This window comes from Bufo gargarizans, chromosome 4 (assembly GCF_014858855.1).
Source record: "Bufo gargarizans isolate SCDJY-AF-19 chromosome 4, ASM1485885v1, whole genome shotgun sequence".
Taxonomy (NCBI): domain Eukaryota; kingdom Metazoa; phylum Chordata; class Amphibia; order Anura; family Bufonidae; genus Bufo; species Bufo gargarizans.
The window spans coordinates 288,316,844-288,342,043 of NC_058083.1; the positions used below are offsets into that span (position 1 = coordinate 288,316,844).

At 43.2% G+C, this 25,200-nt stretch overlaps 2 protein-coding genes across 5 annotated transcripts in view; both read right to left on the reverse strand.

Annotated features, from left to right (window-relative positions):
• Positions 1-7,118, reverse strand: part of PPIL6 (peptidylprolyl isomerase like 6) — a 30,867-nt gene extending 23,749 nt beyond the window's left edge. The window contains exons 1-3 of the mRNA XM_044291928.1: positions 6,999-7,118; positions 5,893-5,988; positions 3,170-3,358 (exon numbers count right to left, since the gene is read on the reverse strand). Of these exons, the coding sequence (XP_044147863.1) occupies positions 3,170-3,358; positions 5,893-5,988; positions 6,999-7,079 (366 nt within the window). The 5' untranslated portion in view covers positions 7,080-7,118. The remainder of the gene's footprint in view (positions 1-3,169; positions 3,359-5,892; positions 5,989-6,998) is intronic.
• A 10,277-nt stretch (positions 7,119-17,395) lies between these two features.
• Positions 17,396-25,200, reverse strand: part of ZBTB24 (zinc finger and BTB domain containing 24) — a 50,006-nt gene continuing 42,201 nt past the window's right edge. For all 4 annotated transcript variants that reach the window (XM_044289431.1, XM_044289430.1, XM_044289429.1 and 1 more), the window contains one exon: positions 17,396-24,685. In XM_044289431.1, the coding sequence (XP_044145366.1) occupies positions 19,162-24,685 (5,524 nt within the window). In that variant the 3' untranslated portion in view covers positions 17,396-19,161. The remainder of the gene's footprint in view (positions 24,686-25,200) is intronic.

The following is a 25,200-nucleotide window of genomic DNA, read 5'->3' on the forward strand; positions in this document are numbered from 1 at the left end:
TGCAACTTAGAAGGTGAAACTAACATATGAGATAGACTCATTACATGCAAAGCGAGATATTTCAAGCCTTTTTTTATTATAATTTGGATGATTATGGCTTACAGCTTATGAAAACCCCAAAGTCACAATTTTGAGGTACCCTTTGCTCAGGGGGTATGGATTAATTAGCTGACTAGAGGGTGACACTTTGAGCCTAGAATATTGAACCTTTTCACAAAATTCGAATTTTAAGCTGCATTACTGAAATAAATGGACTTTTGTACAATATTCAAATTTTTCGAGTTTCACCTGCATATATTAGGGTTACTCCTGCAGTATATAAATATTTTGCTAGAGGTAGTTGTGCATGGTGTGTGTATATATATTGTGGAGACTCACTGTGGTAGACAGGATTAGTGGACGCAGTATAGAGGCAACGACAAGTTCTCTGGATCAAACAGTTCAGTGTTTTATTCACACTTTAGGCAAGTGACAAAACAAGCAGTCATAATCAAACAAAAAAGTCACCTTGCGGTGTGGTGGTAATTCACACCAAGCATCAATTCTGCCTCAAAGAGTCCTTGCTCATAGCAGCAACAACCTGTTTTCACGCCAAACAGGTAGCAAGCCTTCAACCAGATACAAGGCTCGCATATCCCAACACAGAGACATGGCTTCTGAGCCCAGCTGCCTATTTAAGGAGAGCCAGGTGCAGCCAAAACCCGGACCTGCATTTAAAATCCGGTCCGGTATTTGACCTCACCTGGCTGTAAATCAGCCCAGCAGCGTATGCTGGGAGGAAAATACCTCTTTTCCCAGAACAAACCTCTCACTGTGTCACAATATATATTATGTTTTTTGTGAGGCAAGGTAACCACCAGTTTTTATTTTTTGTCTTTTACAATGTTCACCTGACAGGGTAGATCATGTGATATTTTTATAGAGCAGGTCGTAACGGACGTGGCAATACCTTATACATTTATCATTTTTATTTTATTTTGGTTTTACACAATAAAATAATTTTTGGAAGAAAAAAAATCATGGTTTTTGTGTCTCCATTTTCTAAAAGCCATTTTTTGGACTTAGGTAGGAGTTCATTTTTTGCAGGATGAGATGATGGTTTGATTGGCATCATTTGGGGGAAATTATAACTTTTTGATCGCTTGGTATTAAATTTTTTGTGATGTAAGGTAATAAAAAAAATGGCTTTTTTGGCACATTTTTTATTACATTTTTTTACACCGATGACCAGACGGGTTGGGTCACATGATATTTTTATAGTGCAGGTCATTACGGACATAGCGATACCTAATATGTGCATTTTTAATGTTATTTTACATAATAAAAGCATTTTTGAAAAAATATATTTTTGTGTTTCCGTTTTCTGAAAGCCATATTTTGGGGCACATATGACTTTTTCATTGCTTGGTATTACACTTTTTTATTTAATTTTTTTACAATGTTCACCAGACGGGTTAGCTCATGTGATTTTTTATAGAGGTTGTTACAGATGCGGCGATACCTAATATGTCTGTTTTTGTTAAATATATTTTGGTTTTACACAATAAGAGCATTTTTTTAAACAAAAAAATCATGTTTTTTTTTCAATTTTCTTATTTCTTGTCTTATGTAGGGGCGTTCATCAGACGGGTTAGCTTATGTGATATTTTTATAGAGCAGGTCATTACAGACGCGGCGATACCAAAAATAGTGTTTTTTATTTTTTCAATTTTTAACCAACTATATGTGCGGACACAGACTTTTTTGATCCAGACCCACTTGGTTCTTGAAGATCCAGTGGGTCTGATGCCTCTGCAATACACTGCAGTATACTGTATAGTGTACTGCACTGTAGTATACTGCCCTTTAGCAGCAGCCTGATCAGGCTTAGATATACCACAGCAAGCCGGATGCCTGTGAAGGCGTCAGGTTGCCATAGTAACCATCGGAACACTGCCACAGCGCAGCGGCCCGATGGCGGAGGGAGCTCCCTCCCTCAGTTTACAGTACCTTTCAAGCATGGGGCCGCTGCCACAGCAGAGCAGCGGCCTGATGCTTAGCCCCTCCATACAACGGTCCCCTCCATACCGATGTCGGACGTTTCAAGCAGAGTGTCAGCTTTACAGCTAACACTCTGCCTCGCTGGCGCTCTCCCATCCTGAAAGGGGTGGGGGAGCTTGTTCCGCTTGGCCATCCTAAGGGGGTGGGTTAATGCAACAGCAGAGTAGCGGCCCGATGGTTAGCCCCTTCCATACAGCGGTCCCTAAGGACCGCGGAATGGAAGGGGTTATGTCTGCAATTTGAAGCAGACTGTCAGCTGTCCACGACCACGGGATGTGTCTTTCGACATGGTTGTTTAAGAAATAAGAAGCAACTCATTGCACCAGTTAGGGTTAAATAACTTATTGCCAGCTGAAAGATAATCGCCCATGCAGTAATTATCCAAGAGGCTTATACCTATTTGCTTAGTTAAATCCAGGTGGCGACTTTTTTTTTTGGACAGGCAGTGTATAATTAATGTGATTAAGTATACAAAATACCAATAGGAAAGCTTTGTATATGTCATCGCTCTCTGAGGTCACCATAGTGATAGGCAAGCCAATTTTAGCGGTTTATCACTAATCTGCCATTGTAAAGTGGTTTCTGAGAACTTACTGTATAAAGCTGGCAGAGGAAGAAAAGGCATGCAGTGCCAAAGAAGAGTCTGGCTTATTCCTCCATGATAAGTTCCCATTAAAGGGGTTGTCTCATCTCACACATTGGTGGCATAATGCTAAGATATGCCATCAATGTCAGGTAGGTGCAGGTCTCACCTCTGGGACCTGCTCCTATCGTCAGAATGAGGTCCCCGAATTGAAGGAAGAGCATACAACACAAGTCTTGTTCACTTATATGGGTGTTCCCAAAAATTGCTGGTGTGCTCTCCATTCACCTCTACGGGAAATCCCAAAATAGTCGAGCGCGTTTACTAGGCTAGATTTAAAATTCCCACAGAAGTAAATGGAGAGCACGCTGCACATGCACAATGCACTCTCACTTTGGGGCCCTGAGATAGGAGCTGGTCTCAGATGTGGAAACTGATGGCATATCCTAGCAACATACCATCAGTGTCTGAGATAGGCAAACCCCTTAAAAGCTGAGTATCTGTAAGGTGCACTTTCTTGGTGAATACTGGTAAATATCTACTTACCTTAGTACTTATCAGGTACTTGGTGTAAAAGTCCTCGGCCAAAGCCTTGTACAGTGGCACGGGTCTGTAGTCTTTGTAGCTCCACGTTTCATTAGCCCACATCTTGAGGGCATTTTCATCACCTATAAACTGTCCATTAGCAAAGCACAAGACAGGGGATGTAAATTCCCAAGCTTCACCTTTAATTTCCTAAAATAATAATAAAAAATAATATATATAAAACAGAAATAATCGCACTTATAATGTTAACCTCTTTATGTCTACAACATGTACATACATTTTCATACCCATGCTCATAGGTTCTCCGGGCTTTTTTGAATTGATGACCTATCCCAGTGATGGCTAACCTCCGACACTCCAACTTTGGTGAAACTATGACTCCCAGCACGCTCTATTCATTTCTATGGAGTTCTGAGAACAGCTATGCAAGTGTGCATCTTGAGAGTTGAAGTTTTACCACAGTTGGAGTGCCCGAGGCTAGCCATCACAGATCTATCCTCAGGATAGGTCATCGTGATTGGCGGGGGTCTGACACTCCATCGAGGTGGTATACGTCCACATACTTCCCATAGGCCTCATTCACACTGCAGAGCGATGGGACAGCACACTGAGTTGTAAAAATTGCAATGCACTAATAGCATAGCCTATCTCTCATTCACAAAGATGACTTCCTTCAACTAAGATGCAGATGTGGCATGCAGATTAGAAGCTAGAGGGACGAACATAAGACTGAGCTGGAGGACTTTGGTTATAAGCATAAGTGCATTAGACTTTTATTCTGTACTAATTCTATTATTATATCAGATAATTGGAGTTAACAGAATTGTATAGTTATATTAGAATGTAATATGATTTTATATAACAATGATTTAAAAATCCCATAGACCCATATTTTATTCACGATAGGCCACAGAACACATATCAGTTATTGAAAGTGAGACATTTTACCATTTTATGAAAATAAAAAAAATAATTTAGAACTTCATAGCGGCAATGCATCTAAAAAACGTTGGGACAGGGCCATGTCTACCATTGCGTAGCATGCCCTCCTCTTTTATCAACAGTCTGTAAACATCTGGGAAGTGAGGAGACCAATTGCTGGAGTTTTGGGAGAGCAATGTTGTCCCGTTCTTGTCTGGTATAGGATTCTAGCTGCTCAACAGTCCTGGGTCTTCTTTACCATATTTGTGGTTTCATGATGCACCAAATGTTTTCTATTAGTGACAGGCCAGTTCAGCACCCGGACTCTTCTTCTGCGCAGCCATGCTGTTGTGATGGATGAAATATGTGGTTCAGCATTGTCTGGCCTTCCCTGAAAGGGACGTTGTCTGGATGGGAGCATATGTTTTTTTTAAAACCTCTAGATACTGTTCAGCATTGATAGTTCCTTTCCAGATGTGTAAGCTGCCCCCGCTATAGGCAGTAATGTAACCCTATACCATCAGTGATCATACCATCTAATTTTACGTTGAAGAACATTTTTCTGAATTTGTTCCACAATTATTAGATACAGTTTTTCACAGATTGGTGAACATCTGCCCATCTTTACTTCTGAGAGACTCTGCCTCTCTAAGGCTACTTTTACACCAGCGTTTTTACTGGATCCGGCAGGGTTCAGCAAAAACACTTCCGTTACTGATAATACAACAATCCGCATCCGTTATGTACGGATCTGGTTGTATTATCTGTAACATAGCCATGACGGATCCATCTTTAACTCCATTGAAGGTCAATGGGGGACGGATCCGTTTTCTATTGTGCCAGATTGTGTCTTGCTCCGCATCCCAGGATGGAAAGCAAACCGCAACATGTTGCGGTTTGCTCATTGGTCTGGGAACGCAACTAAACGGAACGGAGTGCATTTTGAAGCATTCCGTTCTGTTCAGTTTAGTTTTGTCTCCATTGACAATGAATGGGAACAAAACTGATGCGTTTTTTCCGGCATTGAGCCCCTTTGACGGAACTCAATGCAATGCGGCCGTATGAAAAAGGCCTAAAAGTATTAATTTGCTCCTCCATTTGTTTTATTAGTACCACTTCCTTTTCCAGCCTTTTGTAACCCTTGCCCCAATTTTTTTTTTTAGATACGTTGCTGCCACAAAGTTCTAAATGAGTTATTTTTTTCATGAAATGGTAAAATTCTGCTATGTGTCCTATGATCTACTGGCAAATCATTGCCTTGTTTTTATTAACATTTTACATAGTGCCCCATCTTTTTTGGAAACGGGATTGTATATGATATATTCATTTGAAATTCATTATTGAAAAATTACATTTTTAAACATTGAGGCTGGGTTCACACCTGAGCGTTTTACAGCCCGTTCCTACACGCTGTAAAACGCTCAACAAGGAGAAACCAATGCTTCCCTATGGGAATGGTTCTCACCTGGGCGTTTTACAGCGCGTACGATCGTGCTGTAAAACGCCCGACGCCCCAAGAAGTACATGAGCTTCTTTGGGGCGTCTTGTCGCGCGTTCCCGTACATAGACTTTCGGGAACGCGCGACAATGGGCGTTCGCTTGTCTCTGTATGCGCGATTGCAAACGCCGGTACAATCGCGCATACAGAGCGCTCCTTTCAGAACGCTCAGGTCTGAACCCAGCGTGAAATATAAAATTAATGGATTATATATTAATTAATATCACAATCAATAAAATTGAGAATATACTAGATTACTTTGTCAAATAAGACTTTCCAGAAAGAGGGGGAAAGAAGGGAATACCTTTTTCTTAGTACATAAATACTCATGCCATGCAAACTGAAGAAGTGGTTTCAAGACTGGGTCTTCAAAATCCGCATCAAATGAGTGTTTCAGTGCCTAGGAATAAAACTTGTAATACTAATTAGCAAGAACATATCAAAGCTGCTGCGATCATATCACTGCTTATCTCCAGATCATATTCATTGGCTCGCCCGGCGCTTCATGAAAAACAAGTATAGACAGCGCCACTCAGCACCCACAATCAGGCGGGGGCGGCCCCTCATACATTCGTATGCAGTATTTTTACAGTGGTTCTGCTCCTATAGGAAATCAGTGACACTTCTGGATTTGTCCATGTAGTGAGCGGGACATTAGATTTACAGGCATGCTCAACCTGCGGCCCTCCAGCTGTTGTAAAACTACAACTCCCACAATGCCCTGCTGTAGGCTGTTCGGGCATGCTGGAAGTTGTAGTTTTGCAACAGCTGGAGGGCCTCAGGTTGAGCATGCCTGGTTTAAAAAATCTTGTCCACATGATGCACCTGACAACACATTAAAGACAAACTGACGCCGGCAGCATTGTTAATACCATCGCATGCAGAGTTTTCCATAGAATCACCAGACCTATAGGAAGCCACATTACTATGGTCACAGTGGTGATGTGTCCCCAAGTGTCATGCCTTTTGGAGAGACATCATCACTGCTGAGGGCAATCATTGGCTGCGGCAGCACATGTGACCCTGTCCACATGGGAGGACAAGATGGGGACCAGAAGGAGGTAGGTATAGAGCTCCTCACAGGTACTGCTGGCTGTGTGTGGAAGGAGGGTTTAAATAAAAACTTCAAATGTCTGCTAGATGACCACCATACTGGCTGATCATTAAATAAAGGGGATGTGTAACTGCAGGGACTCCCTTTCTCAAGATCAGTTGGGATCCCCCATAGATCTAGCAGTGATCAGCCAACCCCTTTAAGTCTGGAGATTTCTGGTCAGTGCAGAAAGCAAGTGCCTGTGGAAATCAGCTGTTTGGGTGGCACAGATGCTCCTGTGCTCGATCACTGCCCTGGTATCACCCCACCTGCACCCTGCTGCTCAGTAACTTTTGGAGTTACACCCCTTTCTTTACCTCGGCCGCACATTTGGCAACGTGGAAAGAGGGTTCACTGAGGAGCCCGACAACCTCCAGCTGGAACCGCTGCGAAGCCATGATGTGACTGACGACTACTACTCCTTTCCGCGTCCTGCACGCCCCTGTTACCCTGGCAACGAGGAGGCGTCCTCACTTCTCACTAGGGACGCTCTACGAGCTGTGACGTCACAGAAGGAGAAATCCCGCTGACATCAGTGCTCGAGGGCAGCAGCAACTGCTTACAGAGCAGATCGGAAAGTAAGGAGCCAATATCATTGCAAACTGTGGCCCCAAATTTGATTGCCCCCCCCAAAGTTTGAAAATGATGGTAAGATGATTGGGGTAGACAAAGGAAAAAAATTATCAACCAATTACATTATAACTCAGATTCTTTTAAAAGGCTCTTATGAAAATAGAAGATGCAATGTTATTGGCTGTCATGGCTCACTTTCCCATGATTTATTTGTACCAGTTTTGTTAACCAGTTCCTGCCTGGGCCATCCTAGGACATGCAACTTTGAAAGCAGTCACTTTTTATTTTCTCTTCCGTTCAGTTATGTGAATCATTTTTTATGTGTGTGCGGCACTTGGTGGGCATTCTTTTTATTATTTTGTCTATTTTATTTTTTTTTTACACTTTGCGCCCCTGTTAGGTCTTACAAGTCCTTTGGGTGACATTTAAATTTTTTTATTGCTGATTTCTCTTGTAACTGGGGCAGACAGTAGTAGCTCTTTAGAGAGGTTGGACATCACTGTATGACCTTGCTGCAGAGCTGATCTGGATGTGAGAAGACCCAGCAGCTCACACAGACTCCTGGCCCCTGGTGACATGACTGATGGGATCAGAGCTGATCTCTGCACATAGGGCTTGCTCAGAGATGTGTATACAGCGCGGCGTACTCTTGCAGCTGCAGAGATATATGCTGTCTGCCCAGCAGACAACCAGTTAGGTATCTCTGAATGTGTTTGAGCCTCGTTTGGATGTCTGTAACGTGGTCACATTTTAGCATTCATATCGGCTGCACATCCTGGCCCAACAGCAAGTCTAATGACCCAAACCAACATCATAGGGATTGATAATGGTACAAGTTCTGATCATCAGACCTGCGGTTGGGCCAGGATTTGCCGCCATAATACAAACAATAAAATGTGCCCTTATTTTAGCTTTCTCAGTAAGGGCCCTTGCACACGACCTTATGCCCTCCGAGACATACAGTCCGTGAGCGGACCACATGTCCCGGATCAACATAGCTCATGCGCACGGGAGTACACAGCATCATAGATTACAATGATGCTATGCACGTCGGGCCACCCACCCAATCTTATGAGTGCGCGACAATAGCCCCGCAGGCGGCCCGACGTGCACAGCATCATTGTAAACTATGATGCTGTATACTACCATGTGCAAGATCTATGCTACTCCAGGACATATGGCCCGCTCATGGACCGTATATCTCAGAGGGCATACGGTCGTGTGCAAGGGCCCTAAGGCCGCTTACAAACGAGCGTGCAGATTAGGTCCGGATGAGTTGCGAATGAGTTCAGTGAAAAATGCACGACTTAGCAAACAAAGTCATTCAGTTTTGTTTGCGATCGCGTTCAGATGTTCAGTTTGTATCGGGCGGGTGCCATGCGATTTAATGCGTTTTGCACACGCATGATAAGAACTGAAGGTATACAAACATCTCTTAACCATCCGTTAAAAAAGCATCGCATCTTGCTTGCGGATGCTTGCGATTTTCACACAGCTCCATTCACTTCTATGGGGCCAGCGTTGTGTGAGAAACGCAAAATATAGAACATGCTACGATTTTCACTCAACACACAAGTGATGCATGAAAACCAATGCACATGTACACAGCCCTATTGAAATTAATGGGTTTGGATTCCGTGTGGGTGCAATGCGTTCACCTCACGCATTGCACCCGCGCTAAATACTCGCTCGTCTGAAAGGGGCCTAAGGCATATAACTTTTTCAGTAGTGTTCATTGTCCACTGCCCTGGACTTTAGTGTCATCGTCGAGGGAGAGAAGACAGCGGAAAGTTTCCAGCGCAGAGCCGGACCTTCGTGCGCAAGTCCCGGTGGCGGGTCGGAACGAGGAGGAGGGGTCAAATGTGCGCCCATGCAAAAGAGCTCGCCGAACCAGGGCTGCCTATACCCCTCCTCCTGAATTTGGCCGTGGGAGGAGCAGCTTTCACGAGATCTCGGCTCCCTCTTCTAGCCGGCAGGGGCAGCGGTCCTCCAATTGCATAGAGGGAAAGTTACAGAGAAGCCGGAACCAGAAAATAAAAGCATCCAATACAAGTGTATCCCATGAACTGCGGAGCCTGGATGTTGAATGCTCTATTGGCTCAGAGCAGGAGAATGTCAGCCTGCGTCAGGATGTGGATTTAGTGGGGTTGCCTGTTGAGGGGCTCCCACGTGCTGTGGTTCCTCCGGGCCCCCATGAAGTCTCAAGCTAGCCAGTAGCTTCAACCTCTGGACGCTTCCCGGAGGATCAGAAGAGTAGTAAGATTAATCTGGTTCCTTTCTCTGATACAGTTGATTTTATTAAGTTGGTTATTGACTGGGCTGGCAGACAAGGGGTTAATGCAGTGAGCAGTCAAACAGGTAAGGCTACTTTCACACTTGCGTTCAGAGCGGATCCGTCTGAGACGGATCCGCTCATATAATGCAGATGGTGGCTCCGTTCAGAACGGATGCGTCTGTATTATATTGTTAAAAAATTTCTAAGTATGAAAGTAGCCTGAGCGGATCCGTCCAGACTTTACATTGAAAGTCAATGGGGACGGATCCGTTTGAAGATTGAGCCATAGTGTGTCATCTTCAAAAGGATCCGTCCCCATTGACTTACATTGTAAGTCTGGATGGATCCGCACGGCCAGGCGGATACCCGAACGCTGCAAGCAGCGTTCAGGTGTCCGCCTGCTGAGCGGAGGCTGAACGCCGCCAGACTGATGCATTCTGAGCGGATCCGCGTCCACTCAGAATGCATTAGGGCTGGACGGATGCGTTCGGGGCCGCTTGTGAGCCCCTTCAAACGGAGCTCACAAGCGGACACCCGAACGCTAGTGTAAAAGTAGCCTAATGCTGCTGCAGATGTATGGAGCTCAGGCTCCAAATCTCTTAATGCTGATGTCAATTTTCCGCTTTTGTAAAAAGGAATGGGAGTTAGGGAGATGTTGGCCTGTGAAGGTGGTATGTGAAGTTTCGCCTCTTGGGTTTCACTAAAATATCAGCATTAGGCTCCATTCACACATCCGCAATTCCATTCCGCATTTTGCGGAACGGAATTGCGGATCCATACATTTATATGGGGCCGCACAACGTGCGGCCCTGATCCGGAATTGCGGACCCGCACTTCTGGGTCCGCAATTCCGATCCTGAAAAAATAGAACATGTCCTATTATTGTCCACAATAGCGGACAAGAATAGACATTCTTTTAGTGCCGGCAATGTGCGGTCCGCAAAATGCGGAACGCACATTGCCGCTGTCCGTGTTTTGCGGATCCGCAAAACACGGATGTGTGAATGGACCCTAAAGGAGAGGATTTGGCGTTCTGAATATGTGGACATTATATCGCTGCTGCCGTCAGTTAACCACCTCCCGTCTGCCCATTGCCTATAGACGTCCGGGAGGTGGATCTCTATCTCTGAATGGACGTTTCTGAACGTCCATTCAGAGATGGCTGCTGCACCCTAATCGTGCAGCTGCAGAGCGGGTTGCCCGCTGTCAGTGACAGCAGGGCAACCCAGAGAGAAGGCAGGGACAGTTCCCACGTGTCTCTGCGCTATGCTCTTTCTGTTCCGACCCGGCGGTCATATGAACCGCCGAGGCCGGATGAGTGCAGGAGCTGTCGGGTCTTCTACAGACCTTGATCAGCCCTGCATTAAGGCTGTACAGCCTCTCTGGGGGGTGTATTTCCCCTGCAATGGGGCTACTATGTCAGCCCCAGTTACAGGAGAAATCAATAATGGAAAAAAGAAAAAGTAAAGTTAAATGTCCCCCAGAGGTCTTGTATGACCTTATGGAGGACGACAAGTGTAAAATAAAAAAAATAAAGTGTTAAAATAAAAAAAAAGGTTCCCCAAGTAAGGAATAAAAAAAAAAAATGGTAAAAATAGAAAAAATAAAATAGACATATTTAGTATTGCTGCGTCCGTGACGGTCGGATCTATAAATATATCACATGATCCACCCAGTCCGATAAACACCATAAAAAAAACCTGTGTCAAGTGATCAAAAAGGCGTATGTCCCACAAAATGGTACCAATAAAACCATCACCTCATCCCGCAAAAAATTAGGCCCTAAATAGGAAAATCGCTCTCAGAACATGGACACATTAAAACATCATTTTTTGGTTTCAAAAATGCTATTATTGTGTTAAAGTAAAAGAAATAAAAAAAAGTATACATATTAGGTATCGCCGCATCTGTAACAACCAGCTCTATAAAAATATCACATGACCTAACCCCTCGGGTGAACACAGTAAAAAATAAAAAAAAAATGTGCCAAAAAAGCCATCACGTAAAGTGCAACACCAAGCGATCAAAAAGGTGTATGCCCCCCAAAATAGTACCACTAAAACTGTCACCTCATTCCGCAAAAAATGAGACAATCGGTCAAAAAATAAAAAAGCTATGGCTCTCAGACTATGGAGACACTATTTTTTTTATTTCAAAAATGCTATTTTTGTGTAAAACTTAAATAAGAAAAAGTATACTTTTTAGGTTTTGTCACGTCCATAACTGCTCTATAAAAATGTCACACAAACTAATTTCTCAAGTGAAAGATGTAAAAATAATTAAATAAAAACTGTGCTAAAACAACCAATTTTTTGGTCACCTTGCCCTATAAGCTGTCATAATGAATGATCAAAAAATCATATGTACCCAAAAATGGTACCAATATAAACGACAACTCTTCCTTAAAAAAAATGAGCCCCTGCACAAGATGATCGCAGAAAAAAAATAAAATGGAGACAAAAAACAGAAAGTAGACATATTTAATATCATTGCGTCCGTAACGACCTGCTGTATAAAATTAGCACATGATCTACCCTGTCAGATAAATGTTGTAAAAAATAAAAACAGTGCCAAAACAGACATTTTATGGTTACATTTCCTCACAAACAACGCAATATAGAGCAATTAAAAATCATATTTACCCCAAAAAAGTACCAATAAAACTGGCACCTTATCCCCTAGTTTCCAAAATGGGGCCACTTTTGGGGAGTTTCTACTGTAAGGGTGCATCAGGGGGGCTTCAAATGGGACATGGCATCTAAAAACCAGTCCAGCAAAATCTGCCTTCCAAGAACCATATGGTGCTCCTCTTCTTCTGCGCCCTGCCGTGTACCCTTACATCAGTAAACCGCAGAATCAGGGTAATAAATATTGAGTTTTGTTTGGCTGTTAACCCTCAATGTGTTAAAGAAAAAAATTTATTAAAAGGGAAAATCTGCCCAAAAATTTGATCTCCATTTTCCTTTAATTCTTGTGGAACACCTAAAGGGTTAACAAAGTTTGTAAAATCAGTTTTAAGTAACTTGAGGGGTGCAGTTTCTACAACAGGGTAATTTATGGGGGTATCCACTATGTAAGCCCCACAAAGTGACTTCAGACCTAAACTGGTCTTTAAAAAGTGGGTTTTGGCAATTTTCGCAAAAATTTTAAGAAATGCTTCTAAAATTCTAAGCCTTAACGTCCTAAAAAAATAAAATGACATTTACAAAATTATGCCAACATAAAGTAGACATATGGGGAATGTTAAGTAATAAATATTTTATGAGGTATTACTTTCTGTTTTAAAAACAGAGAAATATAAATGTAAAAAAATTCTAATTTTTCAAAAATTTTGGGTAAATTTGGGATTTTTCATAAGTAAAGGTGAAATATATTGACTCAAATTTATGACTATCATGAAGTACAATGTGTCACGAGAAAACAATCTCTGAACGGCTTGGATAAGTAAAAGTGTTCCAAAGTTATTACCACATAAAGTGACATATGTAAGATTTGCAAAATTAGGCCTAGTCAGGAAGGGGGCAAATGGCCTGGATGTGAAGTGGCTAAAGAGCAAGTAGCTAGACTAGATAAAAAGGATGATAAAGTTGAGGATGAAAGAAAACGTACCATGCCTAGGTCAATTAACAGTATATTTTCAGCAATCCTGGGTCAGAAGCATCCGGAATTTTGTTCGTGCTTACTTCAACATCTAGATATCATTATGGAGGCGTATCGCAACTTTGGGGGCCTGGCTTGGTTTTATTATGATGAAACCTTTTGCCAGAAATTAGCGGTTCATCCTTCTCTTAAATGGTGTGTTAAGTACATAGGTCTGTGGGTGAATTTAAAGTTGTTGCAGAAATCTGCCCCCTTTAAATTTGTTAATCCGTCTCAGCATGCTATAAAAAAGGTCTCTTCTTTGCTTTCAACTAAAGCACATGCAAATGGTTGAACAATTGTAGTTACAGACATGAATGTTCCTTTGGCGCTCACCCCATGGTCCGTTGTTTCAAAAGGAACTCTGTCAGGTCTACAGCAGTCTGGTACCAAGGAACACTTATTCAAAAACATTGAGTCCAGTGAAACTGTCCGCAATGCTCCCATGGTTAGAGAAGTACCCAGAGCAGCAGAAAGCTAAATTCATTTTCTGATGGCTTCAATGAAGAGTTTATCATTCCTGAGTTCCTTGGTAAGGGCTGTTGTTGGGTTAATAATTTAAAATCGGTTTCTATGTATAGTAACGTAGTGAGAGCAAAATTACAAAAATAATTAGATATGGGTAGAATTGCAGGTCCATTTAGGAATCCGCCATTTGAGAATTTTAGGCTATCCCCGTTAAGTATTGTGCCAAAGAAAGAGCCAGGAGAATTTAGACTGATACATCACCTGCCATTTCTCTAGAAGAATTCCTTGAATGACACGGTGGATACATTTTCTGCTTCAGTTGAATATTCTTCTTTTGATGACGCATTAGTGTTGCTCAGAAATTTTAAAAAATGACTCCGACTTTAGAGATACAAAATTTTTTTGTATCAAAAAGGATAATCTAGTCAAAAACCTAAATAATTGTAAAAAAAAGACTTATTAGGTAACGCTGCGTCCGTAAGAATCTCCTCTAAAAATATCTAACCCCCCAGATTAACACTGTAAAAAAAAAAAAAAAAAAAAGAAAACGGTGCCTATTTTTGGCACTTTTCCATATCAATACGTTTTTTCCAGTAACAAAAGGGTTAACGATCAAAAGTTAATATTTATTACCCTGATACTGCAGTTTACAGAAATGCCACATTTGTGGTAGTAATCTGCTGTATCAGTAAAAGGGAGGCCGCAAAAGGAAAGGACCGACATGGTTTCTGGAAGGCCGATTTTGATGGCCTTTTTTGTCCCTTTGGAAGCCCCCCTAGAGTAAAAACTCCCTAAAAGTGACCTCATCTAAGAAACTACACCCCTCAAGGTATTCAAAACTGATTATACAAACTTTATTAACCCTTTAGGTGTTCCTCAACAGTTAATGGCAAATGGAGATGAAATTTCAGAATTTCAATTTTTGGTAACCTTGCCTCACAAAAATGTAATATAGAGCAACCAAAAATCATATGTACCCTAAAAATAGTCCCCCAAAAAATGCCACCTTATCCCGTAGTTTCCAAAATGGGGTCACTTTTATGGAGTTTCTACTCTAGGGGTGCATCAGGAGGGCTTCAAATGGGACATGGTGTAAATAAACCAGTCCAGCAAAATCTGCCTTCCAAAAACCAAAAGGCGCACCTTTCACTCTACGCCCCGCTGTGTGGCCGTACAGTAGTTTACGGCCACATATTGGGCGCTTCTGTAAACGGCAGAGTCAGGACAATAAAGATACAGTCTTACAAAGGATGCTGTGCAGGTGGCTCACTGTGATTTGACACGACAGGTGCACAGGTTCAAAGAAGAACCCCCTGATTCTGATAAATGTAGTATAGACTGGATAGAACCGGCACTCAAAACAATCGGATTACACGTGGGAATTGAATAAAAATGTATTAAACAATCAACGCTATATACTGAGTGCACCAAGGTAAAATTCATATAGAATATAGAAAAAAAATAATAATAAAAAGCATATAATCTCAGTGTTAGCCAAACGAGTAGAATTTTCTTAGGGCACAGAAGTCTGAATGCTACGCACAGAGAACTGCATCCGTGTCCCCCCAATTGGGTAGGCTATTGGATCACAGTCTTCTGCGACGGAGCAATACAGAGCTGATTGAATATTGTGCTTCAAATATATTCGCAGGTAGTATTCACATATAGATTTCACATAATCTTAAATGCATATAAATATAATCTTATGCCACCGTATAGGGTATGGGAAAAGATATTTGAAGATGAACTGTGTTCAATTATCCATCACCTATAGTGGTCTCGAATTCTGAGTAAACTGTAGGTGAGAAAGTCACTAGTCCAGCACGTCTAATGTCACCGTGCTTATGCCGCCTTGCGTACAGCGGTTCAGTATAGTTCCACTTGAGTTAGTGTTACTCACTGTGTCCCGTGTGAATTCACTCGTTTAGGTCTGCAGGAGGTTTTCTGTCGTGGCGTCCCACGCTTCAGTCTTGACTGTACAGAGGAAGCGGATTTCGAAATGGAGGCCCTCACATGGATCCAGAGATCTCTGGATCCATGTGAGGGCCTCCATTTCGAAATCCGCTTCCTCTGTACAGTCAAGACTGAAGCGTGGGACGCCACGACAGAAAACCTCCTGCAGACCTAACCGAGTGAATTCACACGGGACACAGTGAGTAACACTAACTCAAGTGGAACTATACTGAACCGCTGTACGCAAGGCGGCATAAGCACGGTGACATTAGACGTGCTGGACTAGTGACTTTCTCACCTACAGTTTACTCAGAATTCGAGACCACTATAGGTGATGGATAATTGAACACAGTTCATCTTCAAATATCTTTTCCCATACCCTATACGGTGGCATAAGATTATATTTATATGCATTTAAGATTATGTGAAATCTATATGTGAATACTACCTGCGAATATATTTGAAGCACAATATTCAATCAGCTCTGTATTGCTCCGTCGCAGACGACTGTGATCCAATAGCCTACCCAATTGGGGGGACACGGATGCAGCCCTCTGTGCGTAGCATTCAGACTTCTGTGCCCTAAGAAAATTCTACTTGTTTGGCTAACACTGAGATTATATGCTTTTTATTATTATTTTTTTTCTATATTCTATATGAATTTTACCTTTGTGCACTCAGTATATAGCGTTGATTGTTTAATACATTTTTATTCAATTCCCACGTGTAATCCGATTGTTTTGAGTGCCGGTTCTATCCAGTCTAAAGATACAGTCTTGTTTGGCTGTTAACCCTTGCTTTGTTATTGGAAAAAATGGGTTAAAATGGAAAATGAGACAAAAAAAATGAAATCCTCAAATTTCATCCCCATTTGCCAATAACTCTTGTGCAACACCTAAAGGGTCATTTTTGGGTGGTTTCTATTATGTAAGCCTCGCAAAGTGAATTCAGGCCTGTAGTGGTCCCTAAAAATTGGGTTTGTGTAAATTTCTGAAAAATTTCAAGATTTGCTTCTAAACTTCTAAGCCTTGTAACATCCCCAAAAAATAAAATATCATTCCCAAAATAATTCAAACATGAAGTAGACATATGGGGAATGTAAAGTCATCACCATTTTTGGGGGAATTACAGAAGTAGAGAAACTGAAACTTTAAAATTTGCAAATTTTTCCAAATTTTTGGTAAATTAGGTATTTTTTTATGCAAAAAAAAAAAAATTTTTTTGACTCCATTTTACCAGTGTCATGAAGTACAATATGTGACGAAAAACAATCTCAGAATGGCCTGGATAAGTAAAAGCATTTTAAAGTTATCAGCACTTAAAGTGACACTGGTCAGATTTGCACAAATATGGCCTGGTCCTTAAGGTGAAATAAGGCTGTCTCCCTAAGGGGTTAACTCTGTGCCACTAGTGTGAAACTAGCCTAGCACTTTAAGAGTGATCACTTTTCCAAAGGATCAAAAAAAAAGGTACAGCTTTTTAGGCTCAGGTTGATGGATTTCTTGTGACTGTCGTGTCGCTGTCAAAGTTGCATCCTTCTAGAAATCAAATGCTTTTGGGATAATAGATCTATTATTTTGTCTAAGGGGATATCCACATAGTGCAGACCAATTGTGTATTTTTATTTGTTTCTATTGCTGCTGTTTAAAAAAAAAAAATTGTGGCAAAAATGTATTTAAATCACACGGTGTGAATAAGCCACTATGGAGGGTTGCAGTGCATGATTTCTCATGACACTCATTTCAGAGTGATAAGATCTGACGAAACACCCATCTATAAGATACCAAAGAGTTCTGAGGCCACAAACAGTTTTAATTTTATTTTTTTATTTAAATGCACAAATGCAATATGTATAATAAAAACCTTTACTATAGTACATTACAAACTGCTACAATACAGTGTAGGCATGTTTTGGCTCTCGTGCAATGTTCTCCATACTGTCATTTAAAGGGGTCTTCCGAGTTTAGCAAAAATAAGTGCTAAAATAATAATAAGCACCGCTTAACTATTTAACCTCCCTGCCGGTCTTTGTTTACTTGGCTACATTGGTGACATACATGACCATGTGCCCACATGATGGCTACAGCCAATCACTGGCCTCGGCTGTCTTGTGCTGTTGCTTAAGCTATGTAGCTACATTGGTCATGTGTATATACAGACACACCACCACTGCAGCCAAGTAAGCCGAGACTGGCTGGGAGGATTAGTGCAGCATTGCTGTAATAGTAGGGAAATCAACGGGTAAGTAATGCTACTTTTATTAGTCTTTCACATTTTATCCTACCCCAAATTTCTTGCCCAACTCGGAAAACCCTTTTAAAGAAATCCTGTAAGAATAAGGCAGAGTTCACACTTCAGTTATTTGGCCAGTTATTTCCATCAGTTATTGTGAGCCAAAACCAGGTGCGGGTCAAAAATGCAGATGCAGATCTTTCCATTACACCTGATCTCTGAGTAGGCTTCACTACTGGTTTTGGCTCACAATAACTGATGGAAATAACTGACCAAATAACTGAAGTGTCAACCTGGCCTAAGTGTATACATGGTACTTTGATGCACGTTAAAAACTTGAAAAAACATTTGAATGTTTCTTTGATGCCAAGTAATAACTGCTTGAATTTACAAGTGGAAAGCCTTAATCGACACTTCTAAGAGTTATGAATAGCAAAAGAAGGGGATATGTCAACAAGGTCTCTTTATACTGCAGGCGATCTTAAAAGGGCATCCGTCAGCAGATTTGTACCCATGAAACTGGCTGACCTGTTACATGTGCACTTGGCAGCTAAAGGCATCTGTGTTGGTCCCATGTTCATATGTGACCGTATTGATGAGGAAAGTGATGAATGAGTCTCTAGGAGCAATGAGGGTATTGCTGTTGCAGAGAGAGCCTCTAGATGCAACTGCCACGCCGTCTGCGCTTTGATTGACATGGCCAGATGTTATGATGTTTAACCTGCCTGGCTCCGTTACTCCTAGAGACTCTTTTCCATATCGTAAAACATTACTTTTCACAGAAATGCCAGCACATATGAACATGGGACCAACACAGAGCCCTTGAGCTGCCAAGTGCACATGTAACAGGAAGGCAGTTTCATATTTGCTGACAAAGTCCTTTTAACACCTCAGTAAAAGATCATATTTTTAGGTAAGGGAAAAGTTGATTTTCTTATATTCTTTTGGGGTGGTTTTCTATCTTTACAGAGTAGACAATACACAGATCAAGCGCCTCTGGACCTTTTGGTATTCATCTCATTTAGACTATTTGTGAAAAGAAAATTCTTTCAAAATAATTCTGCATATTTAGCCATGTCCACGCCTGCTAAACAACACAAGAACAAGATGGAAAAAAAAATAATTATACATATACTTTCAATGAAAGGCACATAAAATGCTAAGTTAAAATATAACTCATACGCATCTCTAAGCTATGGAAAAATGCTGAATCAAACAGTTACTTATACTGAGATACAAACTAAAAAAAATGAGTTTTAGAACTTGCTTGGCCCTGAAGAAAGCTTTTCAATGATCACATTAGAAAAAATATTTTTGTACATGTTTTTACAAAAGAACAATTATACAGAGGTTGAATTTGTTGTGTTCAATGGTGTACTGATGAAAGACGCAGCACCAGCTTGTATCTGGAATGACTGAGCTGGAACCGGGTGACCAGGTACAGGCTGTGTTACAGTCAAAGTTTGCTGAGCGTGCTCAGGGACACGAACACTCTGGTTCAAGATAGTAGGAGCTTGGGAAGCTTTCACCAGAGTTAGTCGTGCTGGAATCTGGTGACCAGGTACAGGTTGCGTTACTGGGCTAACAGTCAAAGTTTGTTGAGCGTGCTCAGGGAACCGAACACTCTGGTTGAAAATAGTAGGAGCTTGGACCAGAGTTAGTCGCGCTGGAATCTGGTGACCAGATACAGACTGCGTTACTGAGCTAAGAGTCAAAGTTTGCTGAGCGTGCTCAGAGACACGAACACTCTGGTTCAAGATAGTAGGAGCTTGGGAAGCTTTCACCAGAGTTAGTCGCGTTGGAAACAGGTGACCGGGTATAGCATGTGTTACTGGGCTACCAGTCAAAGTTTGCTGAGTGTGCTCAGGAACCCGAACACTCTGGTTCAAGATAGTAGGAGCTTGCACCTGAGTTAGTCGCGCCGGTATCTGGTGACCAGGTACAGACTGTGTTACTGGGCTAACAGTCAAAGTTTGCTGAGCATACTCCGGGACCCAGACATTCTGGTTCAAGATAGCAGGAGCTTGCACCGGATTTCGACGCTCTGGAATCGGATGACCAGGTACAGTTTGTGTTACTGGGCTACCAGTTAAACTTTGCTGAGCGTGCTCAGAGACTCTGACATTCTGGTTCATGATGGTGGGAGCTTGCACCAGAGTTAGTCGTGCTGGTATCTGGTGACCAGGTACAGACTGTGTTACTGGGCTAACAGTCAAAGTTTGCTGAGCATACTCCGGGACCCAAACATTCTGGTTCAAGAAAGCAGGAGCTTGCACCGGATTTCGACTCTCTGGAATCGGATGACCAGGTACAGTTTGTGTTACTGGGTTAACAGTTAACGTTTGCTGAGCGTGCTCAGGGACTCGGATACTCTGGTTTAGGACAGTAGGAACTCGGGAAGCTTGCACCAGAGTTAGTCTTGTTTGGCCATCTGCCTGTGTCCAGTGAATAGGTACAGTCTGTGTTCCTGGGCTAAAGGTTCGCTGAGCATGTTCAGAGACCCGAACACTCTGGGTCAAGATATTAGGAACTTTCACTGGAGTTTGTTGTGTTTGGTGATCTGCCTGTGTCAAGTGAAAAGATACAGGCTGTGTTCCTGGGCTGAAGGTTCGCTGAGCATGTTCAGGGACCCGAACACTCTGGTTTAATACAGTAGGAGCCTGGGGAGATTGCACTGTAGTTAGTCGCGTTAAGCGATCTGCGGGTGTCACGTGAATAAGTACAGGCTGTTTTCCTGGTCCAACAGTAAAAGTTTGCTGAGCATGCTCAGGGACCCGGACACTCTGGTTCATGACAGTAGGAGCTTGGGTTGCTTGCACCGCAGTTAGACGCGTTTGGCCATCTGCCTGTGTTACATGAATAGGTACAGGATGTGTTCCTGGGCTAAAAGTAAAAGTTTGCTGAGCATGCTCAGGGACCCGGACACTCTGGTTCATGACAGTAGGAGCTTGGGTTGCTTGTACCGCAGTTAGACGCGTTTGGCCATCTGCCTGTGTTACATGAATAGGTACAGGATGTGTTCCTGGGCTAAAAGTAAAAGTTTGCTGAGCATGCTCAGGGACCCGGACACTCTGGTTTATAACAGTAGGAGCTTGGGTTGCTTGCACCGCAGTTAGACGCGTTTGGCCATCTGCCTGTGTCACATGAATAGGTACAGGATGTGTTCCTGGGCTAAAAGTAAAAGTTTGCTGAGCATGCTCTGGGACCCGGACACTCTGGTTCATAACAGTAGGAGCTTGGGTTGCTTGCACCGCAGTTAGACGCGTTTGGCCATCTGCCTGTGTCACATGAATAGGTACAGGATGTGTTCCTGGGCTAAAAGTAAAAGTTTGCTGAGCATGCTCAGGAACCCGGACACTCTGGTTCAAGACAGTATGAGCTTGGGGTGCTTGCACTGCAGTTAGACGCGTTTGGCCATCTGCCTGTGTCACATGAATAGGTACAGGATGTGTTCCTGGGCTAAAAGTAAAAGTTTGCTGAGCATGCTCAGGAACCCGGACACTCTGGTTCAAGACAGTATGAGCTTGGGGTGCTTGCACTGCAGTTAGACGCGTTTGGCCATCTGCCTGTGTCACATGAATAGGTACAGGATGTGTTCCTGGGCTAAAAGTAAAAGTTTGCTGAGCGTGCTCAGGGACCCGGACACTCTGGTTTAAGACATTAGGAGCTTGGGGTGCTTGCACTGCAGTTAGTCGCGTTTGGCGATCTGCCTGTGTCACATGAATAGGTACAGACTGTGTTTCTGGGCTAACAGTTAATGTTTGCTGAGCATGCTCAGGGACGTGGACACTCTGGTTGAAGACAGTAGTAGCATGGGTAGCTTGCATCGTAGTTAGTCGCGTTTGGCGATCTGCCTGCGTCACATGAATAAGTACAGGCTGTGTTCCTGGGCCAAGAGTAAAAGTCTGATGAGCATGCTCAGGGAACCGGACACTCTGGTTCAAGACCGTAGGAGCTTGGGGTGCTTGCACTGCAGTTAGTCGCGTTTGGCGATCTGCCTGCGTCACATGAATAGGTATAGACTGTGTTCCTGGGCTAACAGTTAATGTTTGCTGAGCATGCTCAGGGGCCCGGACACTCTGGTTCAAGACAGTAGGAGCTTGCATCGGAGTTAGCCGCGTTTGGCGATCTGCCTGTGTAGCTGGTCTTTCAGTTAAAGTTTGTTGAGCGTGCTGAGGGACCTGGACACTCTGGTTCAAGATAGTAGGAGCTTGCACTGGAGTTCGTCGTGTTTTGCGATCTGACTGTGTAGCTGGGCTTTCAGTTAAAGTTTGTTGAGCGTGCTGAGGGACCTGGACACTCTGGTTCAAGATAGTAGGAGCTTGCACTGGAGTTCGTCGTGTTTTGCGATCCGACTGTGTAGCTGGGCTTTCAGTTAAAGTTTGTTGAGCGTGCTGAGGGACCTGGACACTCTGGTTCAAGATAGTAGGTGCTTGCACTGGAGTTCGTCGTGTTTTGCGATCCGACTGTGTAGCTGGGCTTTCAGTTAAAGTTTGTTGAGCGTGCTGAGGGACCTGGACACTCTGGTTCAAGATAGTAGGAGCTTGCACTGGAGTTCGTCGCGTTTGGCAATCTGCCTGTGTAGCTGGGCTTTCAGTTAAAATTTGTTGAGCATGCTGAGGGACTGGGACACTCTGGTTAAAGATAGTGTGAGCTTGCACCAGAGTTAGTCGTGTTTGTCGATCTGCCTGTGTTGCTGGGCTATCAGTTAAAATTTGTTGAGCATGCTGAGGAACCTGGACACTCTGGTTCAAGATGGTGGGAGCTTGTACCGGAGTTAGTCGTGTTTGGCGATCTGTCTGTGTAGCTGGGCTTTCAGTTAAAGTTTGTTGAGCGTGCTGAGGGACCTGGACACTCTGGTTCAAGATAGTAGGTGCTTGCACTGGAGCTTGTCGTGTTTGGCGATCTGCCTGTGTTCTTGGGCTATCCGTTAAAATTTGTTGAGCATGCTGAGGGACCTGGACACTCTGGTTCAAGATAGTGGGAGCTTGCTTTGGAGTTAGTCGGGACTGGCGATCTGCTTGTGTAGCTGGGCTTTCAGTTAAAGTTTGTTGAGCGTGCTGAGGGACCTGGACACTCTGGTTCAAGATAGTAGGTGCTTGCACTGGAGCTTGTCGTGTTTGGCGATCTGCCTGTGTTCTTGGGCTATCCGTTAAAATTTGTTGAGCATGCTGAGGGACCTGGACACTCTGGTTCAAGATAGTAGGAGCTTGCACTGGAGCTTGTCGTGTTTGGTGATCTGCCTGTGTTCTTGGGCTATCCGTTAAAATTTGTTGAGCATGCTGAGGGACCTGGACACTCTGGTTCAAGATAGTGGGAGCTTGCTTTGGAGTTAGTCGGGACTGGCGATCTGCCTGTGTTGCTGGACTTTCAGTTAAAATTTGTTGAGCATGCTGAGGTACCTGGACATTCTGGTTCAAGATAGTGGGAGCTTGCATTGGAGTTAGTCGGGATTGGCGATCTGCTTGGGTTCTCAGGCTATCAGTTAAAGTTTGTTTAGCGTGCTGAGGGACCTGGACACTCTGGTCCAAGATAGTAGGAGCTTGGGGTGTTTGCAACGGAGTGAGTCGGCTTTGGTGATCTGCCTGTGTTACTGGGCTCTCAGTTGAAGTTTGGTGAGCATGCTGAGGATCATGGACACTCTGGTTCAAAACTGTAGGAACTTGCATCGGAGTTAGTCGGCTTTGGCGATCTGCCTGTGTTGTTGGGCTATCAGTTGAAGTTTGGTGAGCATGCTGCGGGACCTGGACACTCTGGTTCAAGATAGTTGGAGTTTGGGGAGCTTGCACTGGAGTTAATCGCGTTTGGCGATCTGCCTGTGTTACTGGGCTATCAGTTAAAGTTTGTTGAGTGTGCTGAGGAACCTGGACACTCTGGTTCAAGATAGTAGGAGCTTGCACTGGAGCTTGTCGTGTTTGGCGATCTGCCTGTGTTCTTGGGCTATCCGTTAAAATTAGTTGAGCATGCTGAGGGACCTGGACACTCTGGTTCAAGATAGTGGGAGCTTGCTTTGGAGTTAGTCGGGACTGGCGATCTGCTTGTGTAGCTGGGCTTTCAGTTAATGTTTGTTGAGCGTGCTGAGGGACCTGGACACTCTGTTCAAAGCTAGTAGGAGCTTGCACAGGAGTTAGTCGCGTTTGGCGATCTGCCTGTGGCATTGGGCTATCCGTTAAGGTTTGTTGTGCATGCTGAGGAACCCGGACACTCTGTTCCAAGATGGTAGGAGCTTGCACCGGAGTTAGTCGTGTTTGGCGATCTGCCTGTGTCAAGTGAATTTCACGGGTCCGTCCCTGTAGTTGTTCAAATGCTTCTTTTGACAGAGTGACAACATGCATTTGCTCTGGGAGCACAGTCTGTACCCTGCCCTCCATAACTTCTATGTTGTGAATCGGTTGCAATTGCTGCTGGCGAGATGCAACTTGTACTCCATGCAAGACAGGAGGTTGATGAGTGATCAGCGTCAGATTTGCAGCTTGGTTGGCAGTTGTTGAAGAGGCTTCAGAAGTGACAAGACTAATACCCTGGCTATGAGCTGGCATGAAGTTTAGGTTATGTACATTGTCTGCCACCAGTACCTGTATTTCTTGTGCATTAGGTGTCTCTACCTGATACTGCTGCATCTGCACTAAGCTTTTTTCGCTCTCGTTTATTCTTGGTCTAGTCTTGGGGGCTGGTGGTTTTGGCTGTTTCACTTTGCCGTGGGATTTTATGTGTGCCTTCAGATTGTCCATACGACTAAATTGTATATTGCAGTCTGGGCAGGAAAATGGCTTCTTTCCAGCATGCAAAGTGTGGTGTCTTCTCTGGGCACTGGAATCCGCAAACGATTTCCCACAAATGTTGCAAGCATATGGCTTTTCACCCCTGAAGAGAAAAACAGAATGCATGAGAAACTACCGATTTTGATGTATATGCTCTGGAAAACTTTTCATAAACTGGGATCTGTCTGATATGAGGTAATGTAGCTTTGTTCAATAAAAAATATTTTGGGCAGCAGAGGTCCCACCTTTTTTTTTTTCCTTAACAAAAGTCATACAACTATAAACTATAAGGCTTCTTATGTCTCCAACATCCTCCAGCCTCTATCACCTACTGAAGGCCCTGGCACCTACATCTTGAATGGCAGCTGCTCCTCTACTCACTTGCCCTTTCTACTGTTCCCCTTCATGAAGATGTTCTAAAGAACATGCAGCACTGACAACAGGGGGGTAAATGTCAGCAGATCCAGTAAACCCGCTTCCAATTTATTTGGTTGACAAGCTGGTAGGACAAGGTTTACTAAGGCTCTGTTAACATTAGAGTCATGGCTTAAACAAGTATTCCAGGGCAAAAGTTATAAAAGCTTTCGCCCAGGCAAATGTTGTAAAATAATCTCCTGT